Here is a 24,639-nt window from a genome sequence, read left to right as displayed (position 1 = left end):
TATTTAGTGCAAAAGGGGTCCCTGCTGAAAAAGTTTGGGAACCACTGACCTACGCGACGTGATGAATCTGCTATAGCCTAGGCCGTACCCCAATGGGATATAATAAAGGATTAATAATTAATCATTTCAGTTTACTGAACTGAAGTGGTAATAATAATAGTAATATAATTTATTAGTAATAATAATAATAACAATAATAATAATAATAATAATAATAATAATAATAATAATAATAATAATAATAATAATAATGTATTATTATTATTATTATTATTATTATTATTCATTCGGAGTGGAGAGGTCCCTGGAGTTTCCAGAGGGAGGCGCAAAAAAATGGGAAACTAAATGCCGGAGCAGCGCGTGTGTGCATTCAAAAAGGAAACTCGCAGATCTAAGAGGAAATTTTTACAAGCAAGCCTAATAAAGTTCTGCACTGCCGCTCAAAAACAGCTAGGACTACAACTGTACAACAATTACAAACTTCCCAGTGGGTTTCCCCCCGTTAAACTCACTGCGTGATATCGTTTTGATAAACCCTGTTTATGTTCAATGTTCCTTGAAGTTCCGTGTCTCCAGACCCAGCAATTAACTCTGCAGGCTGAGGTGGGTGAAATCTGTCATGTTCGGTCTGGTCCAATGTCACTGTCCACGTGCTGGGATGAAATGAGCTAACGGGCTAAAATGTGTTGCCAACAGCAAATGGAAACGGCACCCTGTTGCCACACGATAGGCTAGGTAATGCTATTTTCAGGTAGCACAATTTCCAAGGTATTCAACCTGTAGGTCTAACATAAACATCATTTTAGCGCCCTGAACCGATGTCTTGAAGTCCCAGCCAAAGACACATTCCTTGCACCAATGGACTTTGAGGTGAGTGGAGATAAATTATTCTCTGTAGTATGTGAGGGACTCCCTGTAATGGTAATAGAGTTCTTCAGCGGAAGCGGAAGCATGTAGTAGATTGTAGTCTTTCATGTTAGCATTTAAGGACGTCCTGGTTCCTATCGGCTTCCGGCCTCCATTGGGAATGAATAGGGGTAAATTTCAAATAAGCTCCGAGTGCAAGCACGCGCTTAGCGAACCCCCGCAAACTGTCGAGGGTGTTAAAAATAGGCCGTAGGTATGACATGGTTGATCATTTTGTGTCAAACTTCGACATAAATACGATGTTGCGTCCATATGCTAAACCCGGAAGCTTTTGGTGACTACAGAAGCGGCGCCTGTGTCTAACGGCATGTACGTGCGGAAGGTTGTACCCATGGCAACCAAAGGAAAGTATGTAGTTCGGAAGTTTTAATGATCAGAAAGGGGTTAGCAATATTGAATTATAATCGTCATGATTTAACATGTGAATACACCAACATGATGATACGATCCCTTCCACTAATGAGAAAGGGATGCGGGGACACGCTAATGTTCGTTGTTGCCGTGCAACTTATATTTTTGCCAAACCTGAATCTCTATGGCGTTTTGCAATGTAAAAAATCGCCATGGAACCGGTAGTCCAAACGCCGCATACAAGTTGACGTCAACGCTGAAGAGCTCTATAATGACAATTGTGTTGGTTGTCACAGTTGTGCAAGGTGCCTTTTTTACACCCATCCTTCGAAGACAAAAACAAACATTGGGACACATTGAATCTGTATGGAAATGGTTTCCCTGCGTTTTCGTTGAATTACATGTAAGTAAATGAGTAGGCTAAATGTAAACAACCAACCCCAGTCTCCCCTATGCATTTGCTTGTAGATAAATGCTATTTCCCACCATGTTGCTGCAAGTCACAAACAAGCCTGCAGTGACCTTGAGAAGGCCAGCCAATTCATCACAGAAGCATTGCAGGTAGGAAACACTTTAGTAATCAGAAATGAAATAGTTGGCAAGGTAATATACACACCTTTTACTTTTAGTTTTTTACTGGTTGTGCTTTGTAACAAGCAACTGTGTGTGTGTGTGTGTGTGTGTGTTTGTTTCAATCAGAATGAGGTCCAGAGGAACACAACTCTGTGCATGTTAATCCATCGTCTGGAAGAGAGGGCGGCTGAGAATGGAAGGAGCCTATCAGAGCAGGTGGAGTCAAACCGGCAGCTGAAGCTCCAGGTGGATGAACTACAGAAACAACTGGAGAACAAGGACAACTCCTTAACACAAGCCAAACAGGTGTGTGTGTGTGTGTGTGTGTGTGTGTGTGTGTGTGTGTGTGTGTGTGTGTGTGTGTGTGTGTGTGTGTGTGTGTGTGTGAATGATATGACTGTTATGAAGATAAATATGATAAGTCTGTCACTGTGGCCCCTAAAAAATGGTGCAGTTTACTTTAAACTAGCTGCAACATTTTCCTTTCCCATTTTGTAAAATATATGGAATGAATGGATAAATGGAATATAGAAATGGGCTGCTAGTGTGTTGTTTCAAAGTGAGCTGTCCGCACGATTAAAATCCTTTTTGTTTTCTTTTATTATTTCATGGTTTCGACGTCACAGTCTTCATCTGGAATCTGATTGTGACTGTGAAGTCGAAACGTAATCCAGCCATGAAATAATAAAAGAAAACAAAAAGGATTTTAAGTGTGTGGACCTCTCACTTTGAAACTACAGTCAGCCTTTGTCCTGCACCTTTTCCTGGGATGTGCACAATTTTCACCTTCAACTGCTAGTGTGTTGTCCCAGCATCACCTGTTTGTAAAACAACAATTTCCCCCTCATATAAACACAGATAAAAATACAGGGGAATGGAAGGAACTGTGTTGTCATACTTGCAGTCATTATGTATGATTTGATGGATGTACATTGACTGGGTGTGTTTGCTTGTTTTCTGCAGAGTATTGCAATCCTGACGAATGAACTGACTGACCTGCAACAGCAGATGCAGAGCCACCAGAGTAGTTGCAGGTACACACACACACACTGAAGTTCACTCGCTGCTTCAAGTAGGAAACAGCGTTTTTTATGTCTTGGGAAGTGACATTAGATATTTCTGCACCTTGTTTGCTAAGCATTCAACCCCACCATTCGAAGACCAAGCAGATGATTTTGCTCATGATCAAGCAAAATCTGCTTCATTGCAAACACAACTATTGACATGAACTGTCAGTTAACTTTTGAACTTTGACCTCTGAGATCTGTGTCTCCTGCAGGACGATTCAGGAAGTGACTGAAGGACTGCAGGAAGGAGAGAGTCAGCCCAATGTGATGGTATGCAAACTCTCTCTCTCTCTCTCTCTCTCTCTCTCTCTCTCTCTCTCTCTCTCTCTCTCTCTCTCTCTCTCTCTCTCTCCCATTTATATGGGATGACATATGGGGCTGGTGCTGGCATTGTGTGATGTCACACATTGGTTCCCATCCTGCAGGCTGCAGCTGGATGTACCTGTGTCCAGAGGTGTCAAAAGTAAGAAACATGAACACAGTTTCTTCGAACACAAGTAACTTATCTGAGTAACCAGTAGGCCTGTCTATTTTTTCAGTAACAACAGTCAGTAACAGTCTATCTCATTAGGTACAATGGAGTAAATGGTGTAACAGCTATGTAATGCCATGTGCCAGTGTTGTAATTGCACCACAAATGTACTTTTACTTTTACTTTTGACACCTCTGCCTGTGTCTAGCTCAGACATGGCTCCAGCCATCTGCAAACTGAAGTGCCATCCCATTCCAAACCCATAGGGTGCAATATAATGTTGGTCCACCTTTTCTAGCAGTCAGCTCATTGGTCCAGTTTACTTCAAACCAACATCAACGTTTTTCTGTCCAATTTTGTAAAATATAGACTTACCCATCACTATGGTGAATGAAATGGGCTGTTCGTTTGCTGTCTCAGATTCACTTGTTGATGAACTGTAACAAATCTCCCCATGAACACAGATAACAACACCGGAACTGCATTAACAGGCCATTAGTAAAAAATGTTTTGCTTTTATCGATTACATTATCGAGTACATTGAGTGAGTATGCTTATGTCTCATGCAGCGTATTGCTGTCCTGACGAATGAACTGGCAGACCTGGAAGAGCTGCTGCAGAGCCATCAGAGCAATTGCAGGTACACACACACACACACATACACACACACACACACACTCAAACACAGAGGAATGGTTAAACCTCTAGCATAGTACCTTGACAAGGTTCTGAAGTCTCCGCCCTATTTTCTGATACACCTTGCCTTAACCCCTAAATCACCCATATGCTGTACCTCAGAATTTATGTGAGTTGTGTGCATACCAAAATACATAAGCTTAATTATTTTCACTACACAAGAGAAGTTGCATGTTTGACATGCAGCCACTTGAGCCGCGGTACGTGGTAGGGCCGACTGTGCGCCTTCAGCCTCAGTTCACATGAAATGCATGAGGCGCACGTTAATCTATTATCTACTCTTGCTCAAAAACTAAAGTAACATTTGTTGCCTGTCGAAAACTACTTTTCAACGCCAATCCAAATATTTAAAATTCACTGTTGCCATATGTGAAATCCAGGACACATCTGAAACGCAATCAGGATTGAGCTGGATTCGCCCTATTCACTTTCTTTCAACAATTTTGTGAGTTGTGACCCATGCTCCATCAGTAGAAGTAGAAGGGTGTGACTTTGGCACCCCATTGAACATTGACATTTAACTGCCAATTTACTTTGAACTTTGACCTCTGCGATCTGTGTCTTCTGCAGGACGATTCAGGACGTGACTGAAGGACTGCAGGAAGGAGAGAGCCAGCCCAATGTGGTGATATGTTAACCCTCCCTCTCTCTTTCTCTCTCTCTCTCTCTCTCTATCTCTCTCTGTCATACAATATAATATTTGCTGTTTTGCAGAAAGAGGAGGTGCAGAATGCAGACACTGGCATTAAAGAGGAAGAATATTATGCGGCTGTTGCTGATGGATATCAGTGTACCCAATCTGGTATGACACACACACACACACACACACACACACACATGAAAAAGATGACTAAAACCCTCACAACCATATTTTCTATTTGTATCAGTACTAGGCTATAGTTGCTATGGATAAAAGAGTCTGAGAGTCTGAATCAAAATAAACAGTAAACATGGATCTAGGGGTTTTTGTCTCTACCTCAGCCCTATGTCTGTGTTGTAACACGTCCACACACAGCACACATGCTTAAGCTTGACAGGAGGTTTTAGTCACACACACACACACACACACACACACACACACACACACACACACACACACACACACACACACACACACACACACACACACACACACACACTGTATCCACCAGTGCCCATCTTCTTGCTGAAAAGTTTGGTGTGCTATTTGGATCATCACTGGGGTTGTGGGAGTGTTTGACTGTCATGTCACCTTAGTGTCAAAGCCAGAGGTCATGATGGATACTCACTCCAGGGGCCTGGGTTAAATAGAAACTGATATATGAGTTCTTCTTTTGTTCCCATTTGATTTTACTATTTTACAAGGTGGCAAACAAATGTCTGCTGACTAATACACATTTGATACAATCCTGTGTACTTAACTGAACTGGTCTGCCACACAAGACTATTTGTGCTTTTAATTGTTGTTGATCTGGTTTTTTATTTTATTTGTTCTGTAGATGAAACTAACTCTGCCCCAGAACAGATCTCCTCCTCATCTGCAGATATCAAATCTGAACCGGTGCAGGTAGAGAGACATTTTTACTGAAATTATGAAGTCAGTTTTATATGTAATTTAGTATATATGTTTGAACAAATGGTTGTTTTTAGATATCCACTGATACTGCTATTAGCTCAAGACTTCTTTGATCTACGTACTCATGCTGATGCCATAAACTTATTCTGTTTTCCCCCGTCCTCCATTAAAGACAAAATGCATAGTTTGAATGAAATGACCTGACATTACAAGAAGAATATTAAAAGCATCAATTACAGAAACTGTTTGAAAATGTTCTTTGTCCTGTCCTCCATTGATGGGCTTTAGGAAGAAGATGAAAAATCAGACCTGGCTCCAGTCGTCAGCTCAGACACGACTCCAGTCGTCAGCTCAGACAAGGCTCCAGTCGTCAGCTCAGACATGACTCACGTCGTCAGTTCAGCTTCAGACATGTCTCCAGTCATCAGCTCAGACAAGGCTCCAGTCGTCAGCTCAGCTTCAGACATGGCTCCAGTCGCCAGTTTAGCTTCAGACATGGCTCCAGTCTTCAGTTCTGTGATGAGCCAGTCCCTTCCAGATCCACCGTCCCTGGTCAAGTGCAGGAGGTTATCAGTGCAAGTGGTCGACTGCTGTGCAACACAAGGTCAGCAAAGAACACAAGACCACCAGAATAACAAAGATGGAGAAAACCCCAAAACTGGTAAGAAATTTCTCACTCACTCACTCTCTCCCTGGAAGGATTCTTATTTCTTATTTTGTAGCAATGTTCACCTTGATACAGCCATGGTTACCTTTTGTCATAACATGATCAACACACCTATGCTCTGGTTCTGCACACGCTAAAAACTCAAGATCTTTTTTGTGTTTTTATTCTGGTTCTTTCATCTATAGACAGGTTTCAATGTTTGCAGTGCGCCTACACACGCCAACATGAGGCAGAGAGGCATCTACCACAACAGAAAACATTGCAAAGCCCCATTTAAATATATTGTGTATTACTTTTAGTTTGTCTACTAATCGCTCTTTTGTAAGCAAAAACGGCTGGTAGACACAGCACATTCCCCATCGTAATAATATTACATATGAAGAGCTCTTTTCCAAAATGAGATATATCCATTTCATAGAATGTTGGGAAATTGACATTTTTGTATTGGGCATTCCATTGAAATGCATTGAAAAATGCATTTTTATAGAGGTTTTAAAGTATGTTCTCAAAATATTTGAATGGCAAGAATTCACAATTCCAATATTAAAATGCAAAAAGTCAAAAATGGTGTATATAGCGTTTTGGAAAAGAGCTCTTCATATGTAACATGAAATCTTGACCTAGAAAGAAGTAAGACACTTACTAAGGTGCAAACTATAACTCCATTAAGCTTATTTATGATGTGACGGCCACACTGAAATGTGAAAAAAAATGTGAAGGCTAAATTCTGTTTCACATAGGAAACATGTTTGTTTCAAAATGCTGGTTTTTAATTCGTTGCCTAATTAGTTGTGTTGCAACATTAAACTTGAACACATTTCACAATATCACTTCCATGAACACTTCATTAAAAGAGCACAGATACGTAGCTACTCAGCATAGAGACCCTTTTCCTTTCTTTGCTCACTCAGTACTCACTACAGTACAACAAGGTAATAAAACCCAACTTCTTTCCGGTCCTTTTACTTATCTAAACAGATTTTAATAATCTTCCTTTTATACTTTTGTGTTTTTATTCTGATGCTTCAAGTAAAATTGAACTTGTTTTTCTCAGTTCATTTGTAGTTTGAATCGTGAATAAAATCACAAAAATAAAATCACAGTATGTATGTATGTATATATGTGTGCATATTTTTGCATGCTTGGCTAATATGCAGGGATACCTAAGATGAAGATTTATGATTGTTTTGTGTTTTTGGTGCAGGAACAGGAGGAGGGTCCCAACCTGCTTTGTCAGCTGTTCCTAAATCTACTGCAGCCCCAGAGACCACATTGAAGAAGTATCTCTGTTCTGGTTTCAATAACGTGAAAACTCTAAAAGCACATCAGCAAACCCATCAAGGGAAGCCACTTCATTGCTCTGTCATTGGAAAACCTTTCATTACAAAGAAGTGTTTGAAGAGGCATCAGAGCATTCACACCGAAGATGAGCCCAATCAGTGTGGACAGTGTGGGAAAGGTTTTAGTACAGCAGCAAATCTTAAAAGGCACCAGCTTACACACACAGGAGTGAAGGCCCATCAGTGTGGACAGTGTGGCAAATGTTTTATACGGGCAGATTATCTAAAACTACACCAGCTCATTCACACAGGAGTAAAGGCCCATCAGTGTGGACAGTGTGGCAAATGTTTTAACCAGGCAAGTAATCTCAAAACACACCAACTTACACACACAGGAGAGAAAGCCCATCAATGTAAACAGTGTGGCAAATGTTTTCCCCGCGCGGGGAGTCTCAAACTACACCAGCTCATTCACACAGGAGAGATGCCCCATCAGTGCAAACAGTGCAAGAGGCATTTTCGGTACGCAACATCACTTAAACGACACCAGCTTACACACACGGGAGTAAAGGCCCATCAGTGTGGACAGTGTGGCAAATGTTTTACACAGGCGGGGAGTCTCAAACTACACCAACTTACACACATAGGAGAGAAAGCCCATCAATGTAAACAGTGTGGCAAATGTTTTACCCGGACAGATAATCTCAAAAAACACCAACTCACACACACAGGAGTAAAGGCCCATCAATGTAAACAGTGTGGCAAATGTTTTACACGGACAGATCATCTCAAAACACACCAACTCATTCACACAGGAGAGAAAACCCATCAATGTAAACAGTGTGGCAAATGTTTTACCCTGGCGGGGAGTCTAAAACGACATCAGCTCATTCACACAGGAGAGAAAACCCATCAATGTAAACAGTGCAGGAAAAGGTTTCTGCTGGCATCACATCTCAAAGAACACCTGCTCATTCATACAGGAGAGATGCCCCATCAGTGCAAACAGTGTAAGAGGCGTTTTCGGCACGTAAGCTCACTTAAACTACACCAGCTTACACACACCAAAGAGAAGCCCTACCACTGCAAACAGCATAAGAAGACTTCCTCTCCCAGAAGCTCTTCAACGACACCAACTTAAGCTCCCTTCATTCAGTGTCCAAGAAAGCTCTTGTTTTTACCCTGGATAAACCATTAACAACCGTGACAATCAGGGAACAACGGGACAGGTGGCAACCCTAGTATTGATGCCACTGATCTGGTACACAACACCCACACATGCAAACAGACGCATACAGTACATGAACAGTACACACAGATGCAGACATGCAAATAGACACAGTATATAGTACACACAGACACATGCAAACAGTTCACACAGTCCACACAGACAGACACATGCAAACAGATATACATACAGTAGAACAGATACAGTACACACAGAGAGACTCACACACAGACACATACAGTACACACAGACGTGCACTTGCACTCTGCCTGGTCTATGGGCTCCCTCTGGTGAAGTGTATTGAGTGTTTCTACGATGCTCTGGAACCTTCTCATAGATATAACACAGGCACACACATGGCCATTGAGGAAAGGCAGAGCAAGATATGGAGAATGGGGGTGGGTGATTAAACATGTTGATAAAGTGATAAACATGGCTAAACATATAGGCTAGACTCCCCCAATATCTCTGTCTTTCCTCCAACGGGTATTGAACAGCACCCCCACCCCTGAGCACAGCAATACAAGCAGACGGTTTACTTTATTTTTCATAGTTAAAATGTTAATAATGTTATTCAGTGTTAATAATGTTGTTCAGTGTTGATAATTGACACCTATAACGTGTACTGTACTGTACTCCATCTGGTGAATGTCCAGGGGACACCTGCTGTTGGTGGAACTGAAACTCTTCATTTTCAAAACTATTATTGGAATAATGCTAAAAAATTAATATTTTCCCATGTGTAGATTCTCTCTTGTACAGGTAAATTGTTTGTTCATAAAGAGTACAGATGTAAGCAGTCAGCTTTATGTTTAGAGAAATGTATTGAAGCAAAAACATATTAAACTTATTTAAACATTCTTTTTCAGGTTGTCATCCATGGTATGATCATTGGGTAGGAATCACGAATATTAAAAACTACAATTCCTACAGTAGAGATACACAGCAGGCCTATATTAAAAAATAAAGTTGGACATGCAAAGGACCGATAACACAGTATCACGAGTCAGGACACAAAGGCCCCTTTCAGAAACATTGTTTTCAGGATCTTGCAGGGCTTTCTTGTGATGGTTGCGGTCAGTATTTTGCACAGTAGAGGAACCTGAAGCGGCGATCCCTATAATGAGGTGAAGGACATAAGAGAGAAAATTAGAAGAGAGACATGCATTTGTTATGCATTTCTATCAATACCTGGTAGCACTTGTTGAATATGGTTTTATAGAACTATAAAATGTCATCAAGGAAGAGTATGGGACACTTACTGGGGAGAGTTGTGGTGGATGGAGTAGACTCCGGCCAGGTAGTTGTAGTTGGGCACATACCAGTTGAAGTACTCCTCATAGTAGTTCACCCAGGGGGTCCAACGGCAGCTGTGGTGGTAATGGCCAGGGGCTCTGCAACACCTGATGTAGAACCTGACACAAAATGGAGGACAAGTCATTACATCAGAGGAACCAGTATAATACTTATCCTGTTCTGAAGTATGCAGACTTTTCAGCTTCTTGATCACCCTCAGTTACTTTTCAGGAGCATGAAACAATAGGTGTAGTCATTGATTACAACTGTATTCGAGAAAGAGAAATGTTTTGAAATGAAATCCAATGAAGTTGATTGTATTCACTGACGGTATATGATTGAGGTTACCTGCGGTCCTGGTAGTAGTTGTTGTGATAGCTGGCTACTCCTGACATGACGTAGTTGGAAGGGCAGGTGTAGGAGAGAACGCCATTAAAGCTGTTCACATAACCACTACCAGTGCACGTGGGGGTGGAGCTGAATGTGGATTTGCAGCTGAAGCTGAACCGACGATCCTCATAGGCATTACTGTGGTAACTGGAGTGGGAGAAAGTGAGAATAGGCCACATTATTGACAAACATTGAAAGTTTAAAAGCCTGAAAAGAGTTCATCACTAACCTGGAAATCCTAGAGATGGTTTGACCGGATGGACAGACAGCGTAGAAGTACCCATTGAAGGAGTTTACATGTCTCTTAGTTCTCTTGGCCGATGATCCATCTGAAATGATTGCATTAGGACTTGAATTCCCATAAAAGCTCTTTTTGATAACATGTAGAATGGGCTAGCTCCGAAACGTCTGTTTCTCCAGTTAACCTTAGACTTCTGTTGTTTATTTTCGGCTTCAATACACTTTTTCACACAAGTCTTGTGTGCGCCTCATTTTTTCCATTATCTTGAGTGATTACTACTTTTTGGGAGTGCACGCACCAAGCAATACACGAGTATTAAGTTCAGGCGCAGACGCCGACCTTTGTTGGTCTTTTGTCATTCAGAGGCCAGAACCTGCCATGGCCTACTCGGCTGCAATGTTCAAACCACAAATATGTTGTAAAAGTGTTTTTATTCTGACACTCTAAACTTGAGTCTAAAGCAAAGCTACAATTCTAAACAATATCATGCAATAGACAGCTAAACATTTCTCAACTTTGAAATAATGTTTGCAATCTTGTTAGTCAAAGGTCACTGGCCCCTCTCAGTTCAGGTTGCCACTTTCCATGTCGTGAAATTTCATGGAGGATTGAACCTTCTCCCTGTTTTCCTCTATGAGAGAGACGATTCCACCGCTGTTGGGTAACCTCTCCACCCTGTTGGGTGACAAGGGTAATGAAAATATGGTATTGCTTCAAGATGCAACTGATAAGAGGTAGCCTATTAAATGAACGGTCATAAATCTATACTGTGTAGATAGTGCATGGGCAGGGCCTCAAAAAGGCCAAGGATGTGAGAGGAGGAATGATTTGGGTCATGTTTAGGTAGTGTTTGGCAGAGAGTGAGGCTCAGGTAATATTCATGAAATTGACCTGCATGACAAGACATCACCTAATTGCAAAACCAATAGACTGACAAAACAAGCAGGCAAACATAACCACACAGGAGAGAGTGTACAGTAAACACACATCACAGCAAAGCCAGATTGTCTTACATCCCAAATGCCAGGGCATCCCATAATTATACAGTATGAACTGAAATATAACACAGTGGTTTTCAAAGTGGGGGCCGGGGGCCATGAGGGGGTGCTAGAGGGGCCGCGGCAAGTAGGCAGGAAAATATAATGAAATAAAATCAATAATTTAATCAATTGAATAACTAAGTAGCCAAAATGAACCAAGAATAAGCCAAACAATCCCAATAGAATAATTTTCTTCCTTACTATGTTATATATGTATTATCTTTTCTGTAGTACTTGAATGGGTTACGAAATGCACCAACTTCAACGAGTTGTGAAACTGGTTGCACAGAAAAAATAACGTGGCACAACCTGTATCAGAGGGCCTTGGCATGCTTAAGTTTGGGAACCCCTTATATAACGCACATTCCTTTATACAAAATGCATGTGTGTCTTTGTCCCCACTCTGCTGCTCTGACAGCTGTCCTGTTGACATGATAAACATGGTTGCTCACATGCACCCCTTCCAAAAAAAACAGAGGAGGGTTTTTTTCCAGTCAGTAGCATGACTAGAAGAAAGGGAATTTACATTTAATCACTTGTACTGTATATCTTAAGAATGGCTTGTCAGATGTGATATCTCAGTGATAGTACTTTTGTACAGCAATTAATGTTACTGAATTCAAAATACGGATATATTAAATTCATTCTGGTAATCTCAAGAGCTGGCAAAGGGCCCATTTCCCATAAGAGATGAACCTGTGGCAGTAAGAGATAAACCAGTTTCTGCTTGAGTGAAATCATGTCAGTAGGTTGTACCACTGCTACTACAGGCTGATGACTGATGGGCTAATTACTGCTCAGGAAATGACTGATACAGATCAGAAGTGCCAGCACAGCACAGCACTAAAGCCTGCAAGTGTCAAAGATAATAACAGAATGCTTGTTTACTTCTGGATGATCATTTTGCAGGGCTGGGGAAGGTTTCCCCATTATTGATACAGACCCGTGTCCAGCCCTTGCTTTGACAGGAATGAGAGAATGAGAAATAAGAGTTACAGATATGAATTGTATCCATTTGTACAGTAATGGAACCTACACGTAACCACTGACATTAGCTTTTTTAAGTTGAGGATTTTTTGCCCAGTGACTCAGTTCCCCACTTAACCGCCCCGGCATGCCTCAGTCCATGGTGCTGATTTGTCCCCATTGGCCTCCAGTCTCCTTTGTACACTACAGAGCAGTCAGCCATGGCCTTGTCACAATTACTGGACTGGAACATGATACAGGACCTGGACAATTTAGTTACATTTAACAAAAAATTGCTGTTTGTCTTTTATGCCACTCAGTGAAAAGAATACTACTATTTTTGGAATTATTATTATTGGATTATCTGCCATTTGTGGTGGTTCTGACCTCACCTGACCTTAATTTTTTTTAAATGTTATTTTTATTTAGTGTCAAATGTTGCCTGCCTATCGTGCACACCCCTTCTCAGCAGTGAGGAGAACAGTGACAAGAATAGACAAAATTTAAGTCATTCACATGCAGAAGAAAACACCATTCCACAGATTACTCCCATGCAGGGCCCACAACAGGCCAGTTGATCACTTTCAAAGCCTGTGTAAGCTATCCCTGGCTGAGTGATTCTTGTCAACTGCAAAATACAATCAATGAGGTTTATCTGTAATATTTTTTGAGTGAGGCAGCATTCCTGAATTTATAATGAGTTACCGGAAAAGAGCTGAGACACAGTTGGTTGAGAGGTATGCTTTTCTGTGTGTGTGTGTGTGTGTGTGTGTGTGTGTGTGTGTGTGTGTGTGTGTGTGTGTGTGTGTGTGTGTGTGCGTGCGTGCGTGCGTGCGTGCGTGCGTGCGTGCGTGCAATTGGGCACCTGAAATGCAAATGCAAAGGCCACAAAGCAGTCGGGTAACAGAACTCACCAACAGCAACGTTTTTTTTCTGAGAAACTAATTACCACAATTTGTAATGATGCAGTAAATAACTCCCTTTCCCTTTCTTGAAGGATTAAGTTCATTCCACAACATCGTTCACTACCAACACGTTTCCAGTTCCTGTAAGAACCCAGATCTGGTTCAGCAGCATCACTGTTGTGCACGAGACCTTGACTGGCAGCTTACATTGTTGCATGTGTTTTTCAACGGGGGTGGCAAAAAAATAAAAAATACAAAAAAATCTTTAGTGCAAAAGGGGTCCCTGCTGAAAAAGTTTGGGAACCACTGACCTACGCGACGTGATGAATCTGCTATAGCCTAGGCCGTACCCCAATGGGATATAATAAAGGATTAATAATTAATCACTTCAGTTTACTGAACTGAAGTGGTAATAATAATAATAATTTATTATTATTAATAATATAATACAATAATAATAATAATAATAATAATAATAATAATAATAATAATAATAATGTATTATTATTATTCATTCGGAGTGGAGAGGTCCCTGGAAGTTCCAGAGGGAGGCGCCAAAAACTGGGAAACTAAATGCCGGAGCAGCGCGTGTGTGCATTCAAAAAGGAAACTCGCAGATCCAAGAGGAAATTTTACAAGCAAGCCTAAGTTCTGCACTGCCCCGCAAAAACAGCTAGGACTACTGTACAACAATTACAAACTTCCCAGTGGGTTTCCCCCCGTTAAACTCACTGCGTGATATCGTTTTGATAAACCCTGTTTATGTTCAATGTTCCTTGAAGTTTCGTGTCTCCAGACCCAGCAATTAACTCTGCAGGCTGAGGTGGGTGAAATCTGTCATGTTCGGTCTGGTCCAATGTCACTGTCCACGTGCTGGGATGAAATGAAATTGTGTGCAGTAATTGAGCTAACGGGCTAAAATGTGTTGCCAACAGAAAATGGAAACGGCACCCTGTTGCCACACGATAGGGTAATGCTATTTTCAGGTAGCCCAATTTCCAAGGTATTCAACCTGTAGGTCTAACATAAACATCATTTTAGCGCCATGAACCGATGTCTTGAAGTCCCAGCCCAAGACACATTCCTTGCACCAATGGACTTTGAGGTGAGTGGAGATAAATTATTCTCTGTAGTATGTGAGGGACTCCCTGTAATGGTAATAATGACAATTGTGTTGGTTGTCACAGTTGTGCAAGGTGCCTTTTTTACACCCATCCTTCGAAGACAAAAACAAACATTGGGACACATTGAATCTGTATGGGTCCGTGTATATTTTGGTAATTGGATTTTCCCTTATGAATGGGAATTCAAAAAACGAAAAACGACTGGTTTGTTTGATTTTCGTTTCGAAACCCAAAACCAAAAATTGAATTACGCCGCATTTTTCTTTCATTTTCATTTTTTAATTACACTTTAAAAAATGAAATTCAAAGTCAACTCAAACGGAAAAACGGACCAAAAACAAGCATTATTCATATTCTCGCAGCCGGAAGTCGCCTTCGATTGGCTATAACGGCTCCCTTCTGATTGGCTTTCATTTGACAGTGCGCACGACTGACAGAGTTTTACAGTAGCCAAAATAGAGCTCTTCAGCGTTGACGTCAACTTGTATGCGGCGTTTGGACTACCGGTTCCATGGCGATTTTTTACATTGCAAAACGCCATAGAGATTCAGGTTTGGCAAAAATATAAGTTGCACGGCAACAACGAACATTAGCGTGTCCCCGCATCCCTTTCTCATTAGTGGAACGGATCGTATCATCATGTTGGTGTATTCACATGTTAAATCATGACGATTATAATTCAATATTGCTAACCCCTTTCTGATCATTAAAACTTCCGAACTACATACTTTCCTTTGGTTGCCATGGGTACAACCTTCCGCACGTACATGCCGTTAGATACTGGCGCCGTTTCTGTAGTCGCCAAAAGCTTCCGGGTTTAGCATATGGACGCAACATCGTATTTATGTCGAAGTTTGACACAAAATGATCAACCATGTCATACCTACAGCCTATTTTTAACACCCTCGACAGTTTACGGGGGTTCGCTAAGCGCGTGCTTGCACTCGGAGCTTATTTGAAATTTACCCCTATTCATTCCCAATGGAGGCCGGAAGCCGATAGGAACCAGGACGTCCTTAAATGCTAACATGAAAGACTACAATCTACTACATGCTTCCGCTTCCGCTGAAGAACTCTATGTCGTACCAGAAGATGCCTGGTTGGCTTTATCACTTTTAGCAAGTGCATTGAGTGAGAAGAAAACATCGTAAACAACCGCGTAATTGCAAAAGTGGCAGAGTTCAAACTATGAAAGTCTATGCCTATGAAAAATTGAGCGATAATGTCAACGAAGTAGGCAGGCTTCAGACCATTTTAATTCACTCGGTCACTGAATCCTGTCCTCGCGCTGGCTAAAATAAAGTGAAGCTGTCTTCCATGACACTCCTATGTGGATAAGTTTCGCTTTGGGATCTGAGATTGTTATACATTGCAGAAGAAAAGACCTCACTTTTCTATTAACTGAAAGAAGTTGGGTTTTATTAACCCGTTAAGACACTGTGTTATACATTTGCTAGAACAATGACCGTAGTGCAGTAGGCAACTATCCATGCGTTGTCATAATATTGTAGTACTATGGTACCTAACTTTTCAATGACAGTGTGCCACCACTGGAGGTACGGCGAGGGGTTATGTAAAACAGGTGTAGCCTACTTCCACCAAAGCATTTGATATTGTGTTGCACTCCCCTTTGTTGCACTCACTTTTTATCATGCTCATAATCACAATTAGTTTTGTGGGGAAGCGCTTGCAACGTCTTGTCAAGGACGTGCGTAACGAGCGGAATGGAGAGGAGCAGGCACTAAGTCGGAAGTATATCAAAAATATTTATGCCTTTAATTTACCTTCACCAAAGCCATCAGAAAATAAATGTACGCCCCTACACGTTGGCATCATAAAACGGACAGGACATATCACTGGCAACAGAAAACGAAACCATTCACTTCTTCTAAGTTCAGCAGCATCAAACTACAACACGCTTCTCTGCTTACAATGATATGCAGCAGTTTTACGCGAAGCCACCTCCTACAGGTTACCACTTCTCAATAAAAATCGCTCACATCAACGACTTGACTACGGCTTAAATACACCCACTAATATGCTTGCCATTGGCGGCGCCTCCGCCCATGGCCATGACAATGTTCGGAGAAAGTGTTCCATTGCGAGCTCAGGTGTGCGCGTAGCCTACCAGTGCGTGCGTGTGCGCTTTCGCTCATCAAAGTCCCAACATTTAAGAAAACTGAAAATGTTCACTTATAAACCATTCGTGAGTTTTTAAAATAGGCTAAATCAGCCAGTGAGAAGAGGGATGGAAACTTCACCTTCTCACAAGTTTGAACATCTCCAAAAAATTCCGTAATGCTGTCTGCGCCCTCAGTGTGACCACGTAGTGCAATGTACTTGCACAGAACAGTAAAATATCAATGATCACTTTCACATGTGCCCGGTTTCTTTCAACAAAGTCCATTAAATTGTTTTGTCACTTAAGACTTCCGTTTTGTTAGCTCCTTGGTGCAAGTGATTTGCAACCAAAAGTCTTATCCCCATCTCTGTCAGTGACTGACTGTATTCACATGATCGGCCCCCTCAAGAAACGTTTGCTACATTTAAAAGTAACGCTGATGCTGAATTTGAGAGAATAGCCTACTCAAGCAAATTAACGGAGAACAAGTACTTAAAAGGCCACTACACGCAGGACTGCAACCACCATCCATTGTGGAAGTGTTAGATGTCGGTAGGCTATAAGACGTGTTTCCGAGAATTCGCAGCATTTATATGCTGATTAAATGGGGTTGTTAACCATGCGTAATAGTATGCGTAACAATATAGTATGGCTCCATGAGTATGTGCACACGTGTTCTTCATCTCTGAGCCCTGTGACAGTTTGCAGTGATTGCATTTGTTATCTGTTAAAATACATGGTTAATGTACTATTTTGGAATTAAACATTTTGAGGGGAACAAAGGGACACCAGTAGCCTATTTTCTTAGGGACACCTAGTGTTTTCTGGCTTCATGCCTTTCCTGCCCCCCTCCCCCGAAAAAAAGAATAGATAGGGCCTAAATGAAATAATTAATAGTGACTTTATTCATATCGTGATAGAAATTGTAAACAAAAAATGTAGGGGGTGTGTGTGTGTGTGTGTGGGTTGGTGCCGCAAAATTAGAATCTTTCACATGGCCAAAAATTGGCGGCGCCCCTGGGCTACGCTACGGCACGGCATTTATATAAAAGTATTTTATCCTACCATCCCACCTTGAGCGCGAGTTGACGTTCTGGCTGTCAAATGAAAGCCAATCAGAAGGGAGCACTGACTTATACTTCTTACTGTAGACGTTGTAGCCAATTGGAGACGAGAAAGTCTTTACCCTTACCTGTCTGACTTCCGGCTGCGAGAAAATGAATAATACTTGTTTTTGGTCGTTTTTCCGTTTGTGCTGACTTTGAATTTCATTTTTTAAAATGTAATTAAAAGAAGAAAATGAAAGAAAAATGCTGCGTAATTCAGTTGTTCGTTTTAGGTTTGGAAACGAAAATCAAACAAACCAGTCGTTTTTCGTTTTTTGAATTCCCTTCATAAAGGGAAAATCCAATTACCAAAATATACACGGACCCTGTATGGAAATTGTTTCCCTGCGTTTTCGTTGAATTACATGTAAGTAAACGAGTAGGCTAAATGTAAACAACCAACCCCAGTCTCCCCTATGCATTTGCTTGTAGATAAATGCTATTTCCCACCATGTTGCTGCAAGTCACAAACAAGCCTGCAGTGACCTTGAGAAGGCCAGCCAATTCATCACAGAAGCATTGCAGGTAGGAAACACTTTAGTAATCAGAAATGAAATAGAAATGCATTTTCAGAGAAAATGCTGGAAGCGGGCTTGCCTTTTGGGGCAGAGATGAAACAAAGTACTATTAAGAAAACAAAGCTAAAAGAAATCTTGGAAAAACTCCATCCACCCAGTCAGAAGTTATGGGCCAAACAATTCAGCCATCTTGGATTCAGCCATCTTGAAAGTGTTGTAGCTCTGCGTTTTGGGGATATACTAAATGACATACATGGTATTTTAAGTTGGCTAAGGAACACTGCATATGATATAATTTTGAAAATCAACATGGCTTCGAGCGGGATTAGAACTCACAACCTCCATATCTGTAATCCAACCCCTTTGTCATTGATATTAAATGACATACAATACATGATATTTGAAGTTGGCTAAGGAACACTGTATATGATATCATTTTGAAAATCAACATGGCTTCGACTGGGGTTCGAACCTCCAACCCCCATATCCCTAATTCAGCACATTTGCCATTCATACTAAATGACATACATGGCATTTTAAGTTGGCCAAGGAACACTGCATATGATATAATTTTGAAAGTCAACATGGCTTTGACTGGGATTCGAACCCCCAACCTCCATATCTGTAATCCAGCACATTTGCCATGCATACTAAATGGCATACATGGCATTTTAAGTTGGCCAAGGAACACTGCATATGATGTAATTTTGAAAATCAACATGGCTTTGACTGGGTTTCGAACCCCCAACCTCAATATCTGTAATTCATCACATTTGCCATCCATACTAAATGATATACATGGCATTTTAAGTCGGCCAAGGAACGCTGCATATGATATAATTTAGAAAATCAACATGGCTTCGGGTGGGTTTCGAACCCTCAACCTTCATATCTCTAATGCAGCGGCATGCATTACCACTAAGCCAAGCAGCTAATTGTCATGCATAGTCCAGCAAGACTATATTACATTGCATTGCAGAGCTGAACAATAGACTTCTAGAATGCTTGCTCGCACCTGCTCGTTAAGAATGGAATCTTGAGACAGTGACAGTTGAAATGGAATCCTTCACTGGCTGCACCTGTTGTGATTGACTGAAAGACAGTTAGTATTGAGCTCTAAACTGGGGAGAAAATGAGAATGAGTTTTTTGTCTTTACAACATCGTTGTAAAAAAACTAAAAGGAGTTGGCACATGTCCTTTTCACAGATCGGAGTCATGCTTGTGATCTCTCTAACAGTCTTTGAATGAAGTTTATAGGTTAAATTTTTCAGGCACAAATGGACCTCCGTGTGGGACATGCGCTGATCTCTTGAAAAATGCCCTTTTCGAAAGACTGGGATTCTCCATAGAGCCAGGCCTGTTTTTTTTACAAACCTGCCATTTAAAAAGTATTGGGATTTGGGAGATGAATCTTTGACAATTTGGAGACATCCCATAGAGCTCGCTAACAACGCGTCAACTAAACTTCTAAGTGAAAGTGTTGATGTTTTATGACCGAAAAAGCCTCCTACACTCTAATCTCTAGAGTGGCGGAACCTTGGTTCATGGAGGTTCCACCACTGTTTCCAATGGGGACCCAGGCTTTAACAAAATCGCCAAAAACGGGAAAACGACAAGAGACACGGAGAAGCCTATCACTATACGCGATCTCCAAGCCGAGCCGGTCGTTTTAGTGTTTGAACGGTGTCTCTATCTCGAAAGGCCTAGGAGGAGATCCATTTTCTATTTTTACTGTCCCCCTGCACAAGAACGATAATAACTAGAAATGCATTCTCACAGAAAATGCTGGAAGCGGGCTTGCCTTTTGGGGCAGAGATGAAACAAAGTACTATTGAGAAAACAAAGCTAAAAGAAATCTTGGAAAAACTCCATCCACCCAGTCAGAAGTTATGGGCCAAACAATTCAGCCATCTTGGATTCAGCCATCTTGAAAGTGTTGTAGCTCTGCGTTTTGGGGATATACTAAATGACATACATGGTATTTTAAGTTGGCTAAGGAACACTGCATATGATATAATTTTGAAAATCAACATGGCTTCGAGCGGGATTAGAACTCACAACCTCCATATCTGTAATCCAACCCCTTTGCCATTGATATTAAATGACATACGATACATGATATTTGAAGTTGGCTAAGGAACACTGCATATGATATCATTTTGAAAATCAGCATGGCTTCGACTGGGGTTCGAACCTCCAACCCCCATATCCCTAATTCAGCACATTTGCCATTCATACTAAATGACATACATGGCATTTTAAGTTGGCCAAGGAACACTGCATATGATATAATTTTGAAAATCAACATGGCTTTGACTGGGATTCGAACCCCCAACTTCCATATCTGTAATCCAGCACATTTGCCATGCATACTAAATGACATACATGGCATTTTAGGTTGGTCAAGGAACACTGCATATGATATAATTTTGAAAATCAACATGGCTTTGACTGGGTTTCGAACCCCCAACCTCAATATCTGTAATTCAGCACATTTGCCATCCATACTAAATGATATACATGGCATTTTAAGTCGGCCAAGGAACGCTGCATATGATATAATTTAGAAAATCAACATGGCTTCGAGCGGGATTAGAACTCACAACCTCCATATCTGTAATCCAACCCCTTTGCCATTGATATTAAATGACATACAATACATGATATTTGAAGTTGGCTAAGGAACACTGCATATGATATCATTTTGAAAATCAACATGGCTTCGACTGGGGTTCGAACCTCCAACCCCCATATCCCTAATTCAGCACATTTGCCATTCATACTAAATGACATACATGGCATTTTAAGTTGGCCAAGGAACACTGCATATGATATAATTTTGAAAGTCAACATGGCTTTGACTGGGATTCGAACCCCCAACCTCCATATCTGTAATCCAGCACATTTGCCATGCATACTAAATGACATACATGGCATTTTAAGTTGGCCAAGGAACACTGCATATGATGTAATTTTGAAAATCAGCATGGCTTTGACTGGGTTTCGAACCCCCAACCTCAATATCTGTAATTCAGCACATTTGCCGTCCATACTAAATGATATACATGGCATTTTAAGTCGGCCAAGGAACGCTGCATATGATATAATTTAGAAAATCAACATGGCTTCGGATGGGTTTCGAACCCTCAACCTCCATATCTCTAATGCAGCGGCATGCATTACCACTAAGCCAAGCAGCTAATTGTCATGCATAGTCCAGCAAGACTATATTACATTGCATTGCAGAGCTGAACAATAGACTTCTAGAATGCTTGCTCGCACCTGCTCGTTAAGAATAGAATCTTGAGACAGTGACAGTTGAAATGGAACACTTCATTGGCTGCACCTGTTGTGATTGACTGAAAGACAGTTAGTATTGAGCTCTAAACTGGGGAGAAAATGAGAATGAGTTTTTTGTCTTTACAACATCGTTGTAAAAAAACTAAAAGGAGTTGGCACGTGTCCTTTTCACAGATCGGAGTCATGCTTGTGATCTCTCTAACAGTCTTTGAATGAAGTTTATAGGTTAAATTTTTCAGGCACAAATGGACCTCCGTGTGGGACATGCGCTGATCTCTTGAAAAATGCCCTTTTCGAAAGACTGGGATTCTCCATAGAGCCAGGCCTGTTTTTTTTACAAACCTGCCATTTAAAAAGTATTGGGATTTGGGAGATGAAACTTTGACAATTTGGAGACATCCCATAGAGCTCGCTAACAACGCGTCAACTAAACTTCTAGGTGAAAGTGTTGATGTTTTATGACCGAAAAAGCCTCCTACACTCTAATCTCTAGAGTGGCGGAACCTTGGTTCATGGAGGTTCCACCACTGTTTCCAATGGGGACCCAGGCTTTAACAAAATCGCCAAAAACGGAAATCGACAAGAGACACGGAGAAGCCTATAACTATACGCGATCTCCAAGCCGAGCCGGTCGTTTTAGTGTTTGAACGGTGTCTCTATCTCGAAAGGCCTAGGAGGAGATCCATTTTCTATTTTACTGCTGCCCTGCACAAGACCAATAAATAAGAAACAGGACTTAGAGATTACTATAATCGGGCCTTGCTCTGCAAGAGCCATGCTCTGCATGGTCCTTGCTCCGCAAGCCCGCTTAATAAAACAGGACTTAGAGATTACTATAAACGGGCCTTGCTCTGCAAGGGCCATGCTCTGCATGGTCCTTGCTCCGCAAGCCCGCTTAATAATTGGCAAGGTAATATACACACCTTTTACTTTTAGTTTTTTACTGGTTGTGCTTTGTAACAAGCAACTGTGTGTGTGTGTGTGTGTGTGCGCGCGCGCATATGTGTGTGTTTGTTTCAATCAGAATGAGGTCCAGAGGAACACAACTCTGTGCATGTTAATCCATCGTCTGGAAAAGAGGGCGGCTGAGAATGGAAGAAGCTTATATCCGCAGACGGAGTCAAACCAGCAGCTGAAGCTCCAGGTGGATGAATTACAGAAACAACTGGAGGAGAAAGACAACTCTCTAACACAAGCCAAACAGGTGTGTGTGTGTGTCTGTGTCTGTGTGTGTGTGTGTGTGTGTGTGTGTGTGTGTGTGTGTGTGTGTGTGTGTGTGTGTGTGTGTGTGTGTGTGTATGTGAATGATATGACTGTAATGAAGATAAATATGATAAGTCTGTCACTGTGGCATTTGGTACATTTTACTTTAAACTAGCTGCAACATTTTTCTTTCCCATTTTGTAAAATATATGGAATGAATGGATAAATGGAATATAGAAGTGAGAGGTCTGCACAATTAAAATCCTTTTTGTTTTCTTTTATTATTTCATGGCTGGATTACGTTTCGACGTCACAGTCTTCATCTGGAATCTGATTGTGACTGTGAAGTCGAAACGTAATCCAGCCATGAAATAATAAAAGAAAACAAAAAGGATTTTAAGTGTGCGGACCTCTATCTTTGAAACTACAGTCGGCCTTTGTCCTGCACCTTTTCCTGGGATGTGCACAATCTTCACCTTCAACTGCTAGTGTGTTGTCCCATTACCGCTTGTTTGTAACAAATGTCCCCTCATATAAACACAGATGAAAAATACAGGGGAATGGAAGGAACTGTGTTGTCATACTTGCACACCGTAAACCCCAACATGTTCCATGAACTCAAAACTTTTGTGGAAACTTATTCCCGTTAAAGGTTTAGTTTTGTAACCAAATGTTTTACGTAAATACTATATACATTCATGCATATGCAGGACACAAAATCTTTAACTCATTGGCTGCCAGCCATTTTCATGAAAGAGTAACCCAGAGTGCCAGAGATTTTTCAGCATTTTGGGTGTTTTTTGGAGGCTCACAGAAAATTGAGTTCTGTGTCTATGTCAACACCATACCTATCAAAACACAGATTAGACGCTCATCTGTCATCAGAAAAAAACGGTGTCTCTCTACCCCTTTCCATTCTTTCATAATCATCTGTTGAAAATAAGTGGAATTCGCCAAAATGCTGCTTTCTAGCCAAAAAGCTGAGAAAACGCCATTTGAAGTTGACCTACAAACCCCAACTCCGATGAAGTTGGGACGTTTGGTAAACAGTGAATAAAATCAAAATGCTATCATTTTCAAAACATTCAATCTATTCATTAGATGGAGAATAGTGAAAAGACAACATATTAAGTGTTAAAACCGAGAAAAAATATTGTTTTGGGGGACATATGTACTCATTTCTAATTTGATAAATCCAACACGTCTCAAAAGAGTTGGGACGGGGATCAGTGAAATTTAGTAAACATCCAAATAAGATAAAACAACAAAGAAGAACATTTCAAAATGAATTGTACTGACGGACAATATAGGTGTCCAGGTATAAGATCATCACAGAGAGGCTGAGTCACTCAGAATTAAAGATGCAAAGGGAATAATTACCATAGTTATTACATACATTTTTGAATTCCCTTTGATTTACCACGATTGAGTGTATATAAGACATATTTTTGTTAATAAAATCATTGTATAGGTTCATGACATCATGAAATATATATTGGCTGTAGTCTCACTCTAATTCCTGGAGTGCTAGAGCTATTGAAAATCGACCATATTAAGAATGCTTAATGCATGAAAATGATACAGGGGTGTAACATTCTCCTAAGCACCTGA

General features: G+C 41.0%; 2 protein-coding genes across 2 annotated transcripts in view; one reads left to right on the top strand and one right to left on the bottom strand.

Moving 5' to 3' along the window:
• Window positions 1-1,773: 1,773 nt before the first annotated feature.
• LOC134463959 (uncharacterized) overlaps window positions 1,774-24,639 on the top strand; it is a 32,431-nt gene continuing 9,565 nt past the window's right edge. Inside the window, exons 1-5 of the mRNA XM_063217347.1 lie at window positions 1,774-1,839; window positions 1,978-2,157; window positions 2,815-2,885; window positions 3,131-3,188; window positions 3,960-4,030. Of these exons, the coding sequence (XP_063073417.1) occupies window positions 2,008-2,157; window positions 2,815-2,885; window positions 3,131-3,188; window positions 3,960-4,030 (350 nt within the window). The 5' untranslated portion in view covers window positions 1,774-1,839; window positions 1,978-2,007. The remainder of the gene's footprint in view (window positions 1,840-1,977; window positions 2,158-2,814; window positions 2,886-3,130; window positions 3,189-3,959; window positions 4,031-24,639) is intronic.
• On the bottom strand, window positions 9,692-12,114 carry LOC134464756 (hemagglutinin/amebocyte aggregation factor-like). The gene is made up of 5 exons (XM_063218102.1): window positions 12,093-12,114; window positions 10,732-10,831; window positions 10,461-10,649; window positions 10,079-10,231; window positions 9,692-9,933 (listed from the first exon to the last, which is right to left on the bottom strand). Exons 1-5 carry the CDS (start codon window positions 12,112-12,114, stop codon window positions 9,894-9,896), a joined length of 504 nt encoding a protein of 167 aa, XP_063074172.1. The 3' UTR covers window positions 9,692-9,893.

Source organism: Engraulis encrasicolus, chromosome 15 (assembly GCF_034702125.1).
Source record: "Engraulis encrasicolus isolate BLACKSEA-1 chromosome 15, IST_EnEncr_1.0, whole genome shotgun sequence".
Taxonomy (NCBI): domain Eukaryota; kingdom Metazoa; phylum Chordata; class Actinopteri; order Clupeiformes; family Engraulidae; genus Engraulis; species Engraulis encrasicolus.
This window is presented reverse-complemented; position numbering and strand designations above follow the sequence as displayed.

What these genes read in the sequence shown, in the direction of transcription:
- LOC134464756 (XM_063218102.1), bottom strand. Translation starts at nt 12,114, where the DNA reads ATGCCAAGGCCCTCTGATACAG. An exon ending in GCCAAGGCCCTCTGATACAG is followed by an intron (nt 10,832 to 12,092) that starts GTTGTGCCACGT and finishes CAATCATTTCAG; the next exon opens with ATGGATCATCGGCCAAGAGA. An exon ending in ACCATCTCTAGGATTTCCAG is followed by an intron (nt 10,650 to 10,731) that starts GTTAGTGATGAA and finishes CTCCCACTCCAG; the next exon opens with TTACCACAGTAATGCCTATG.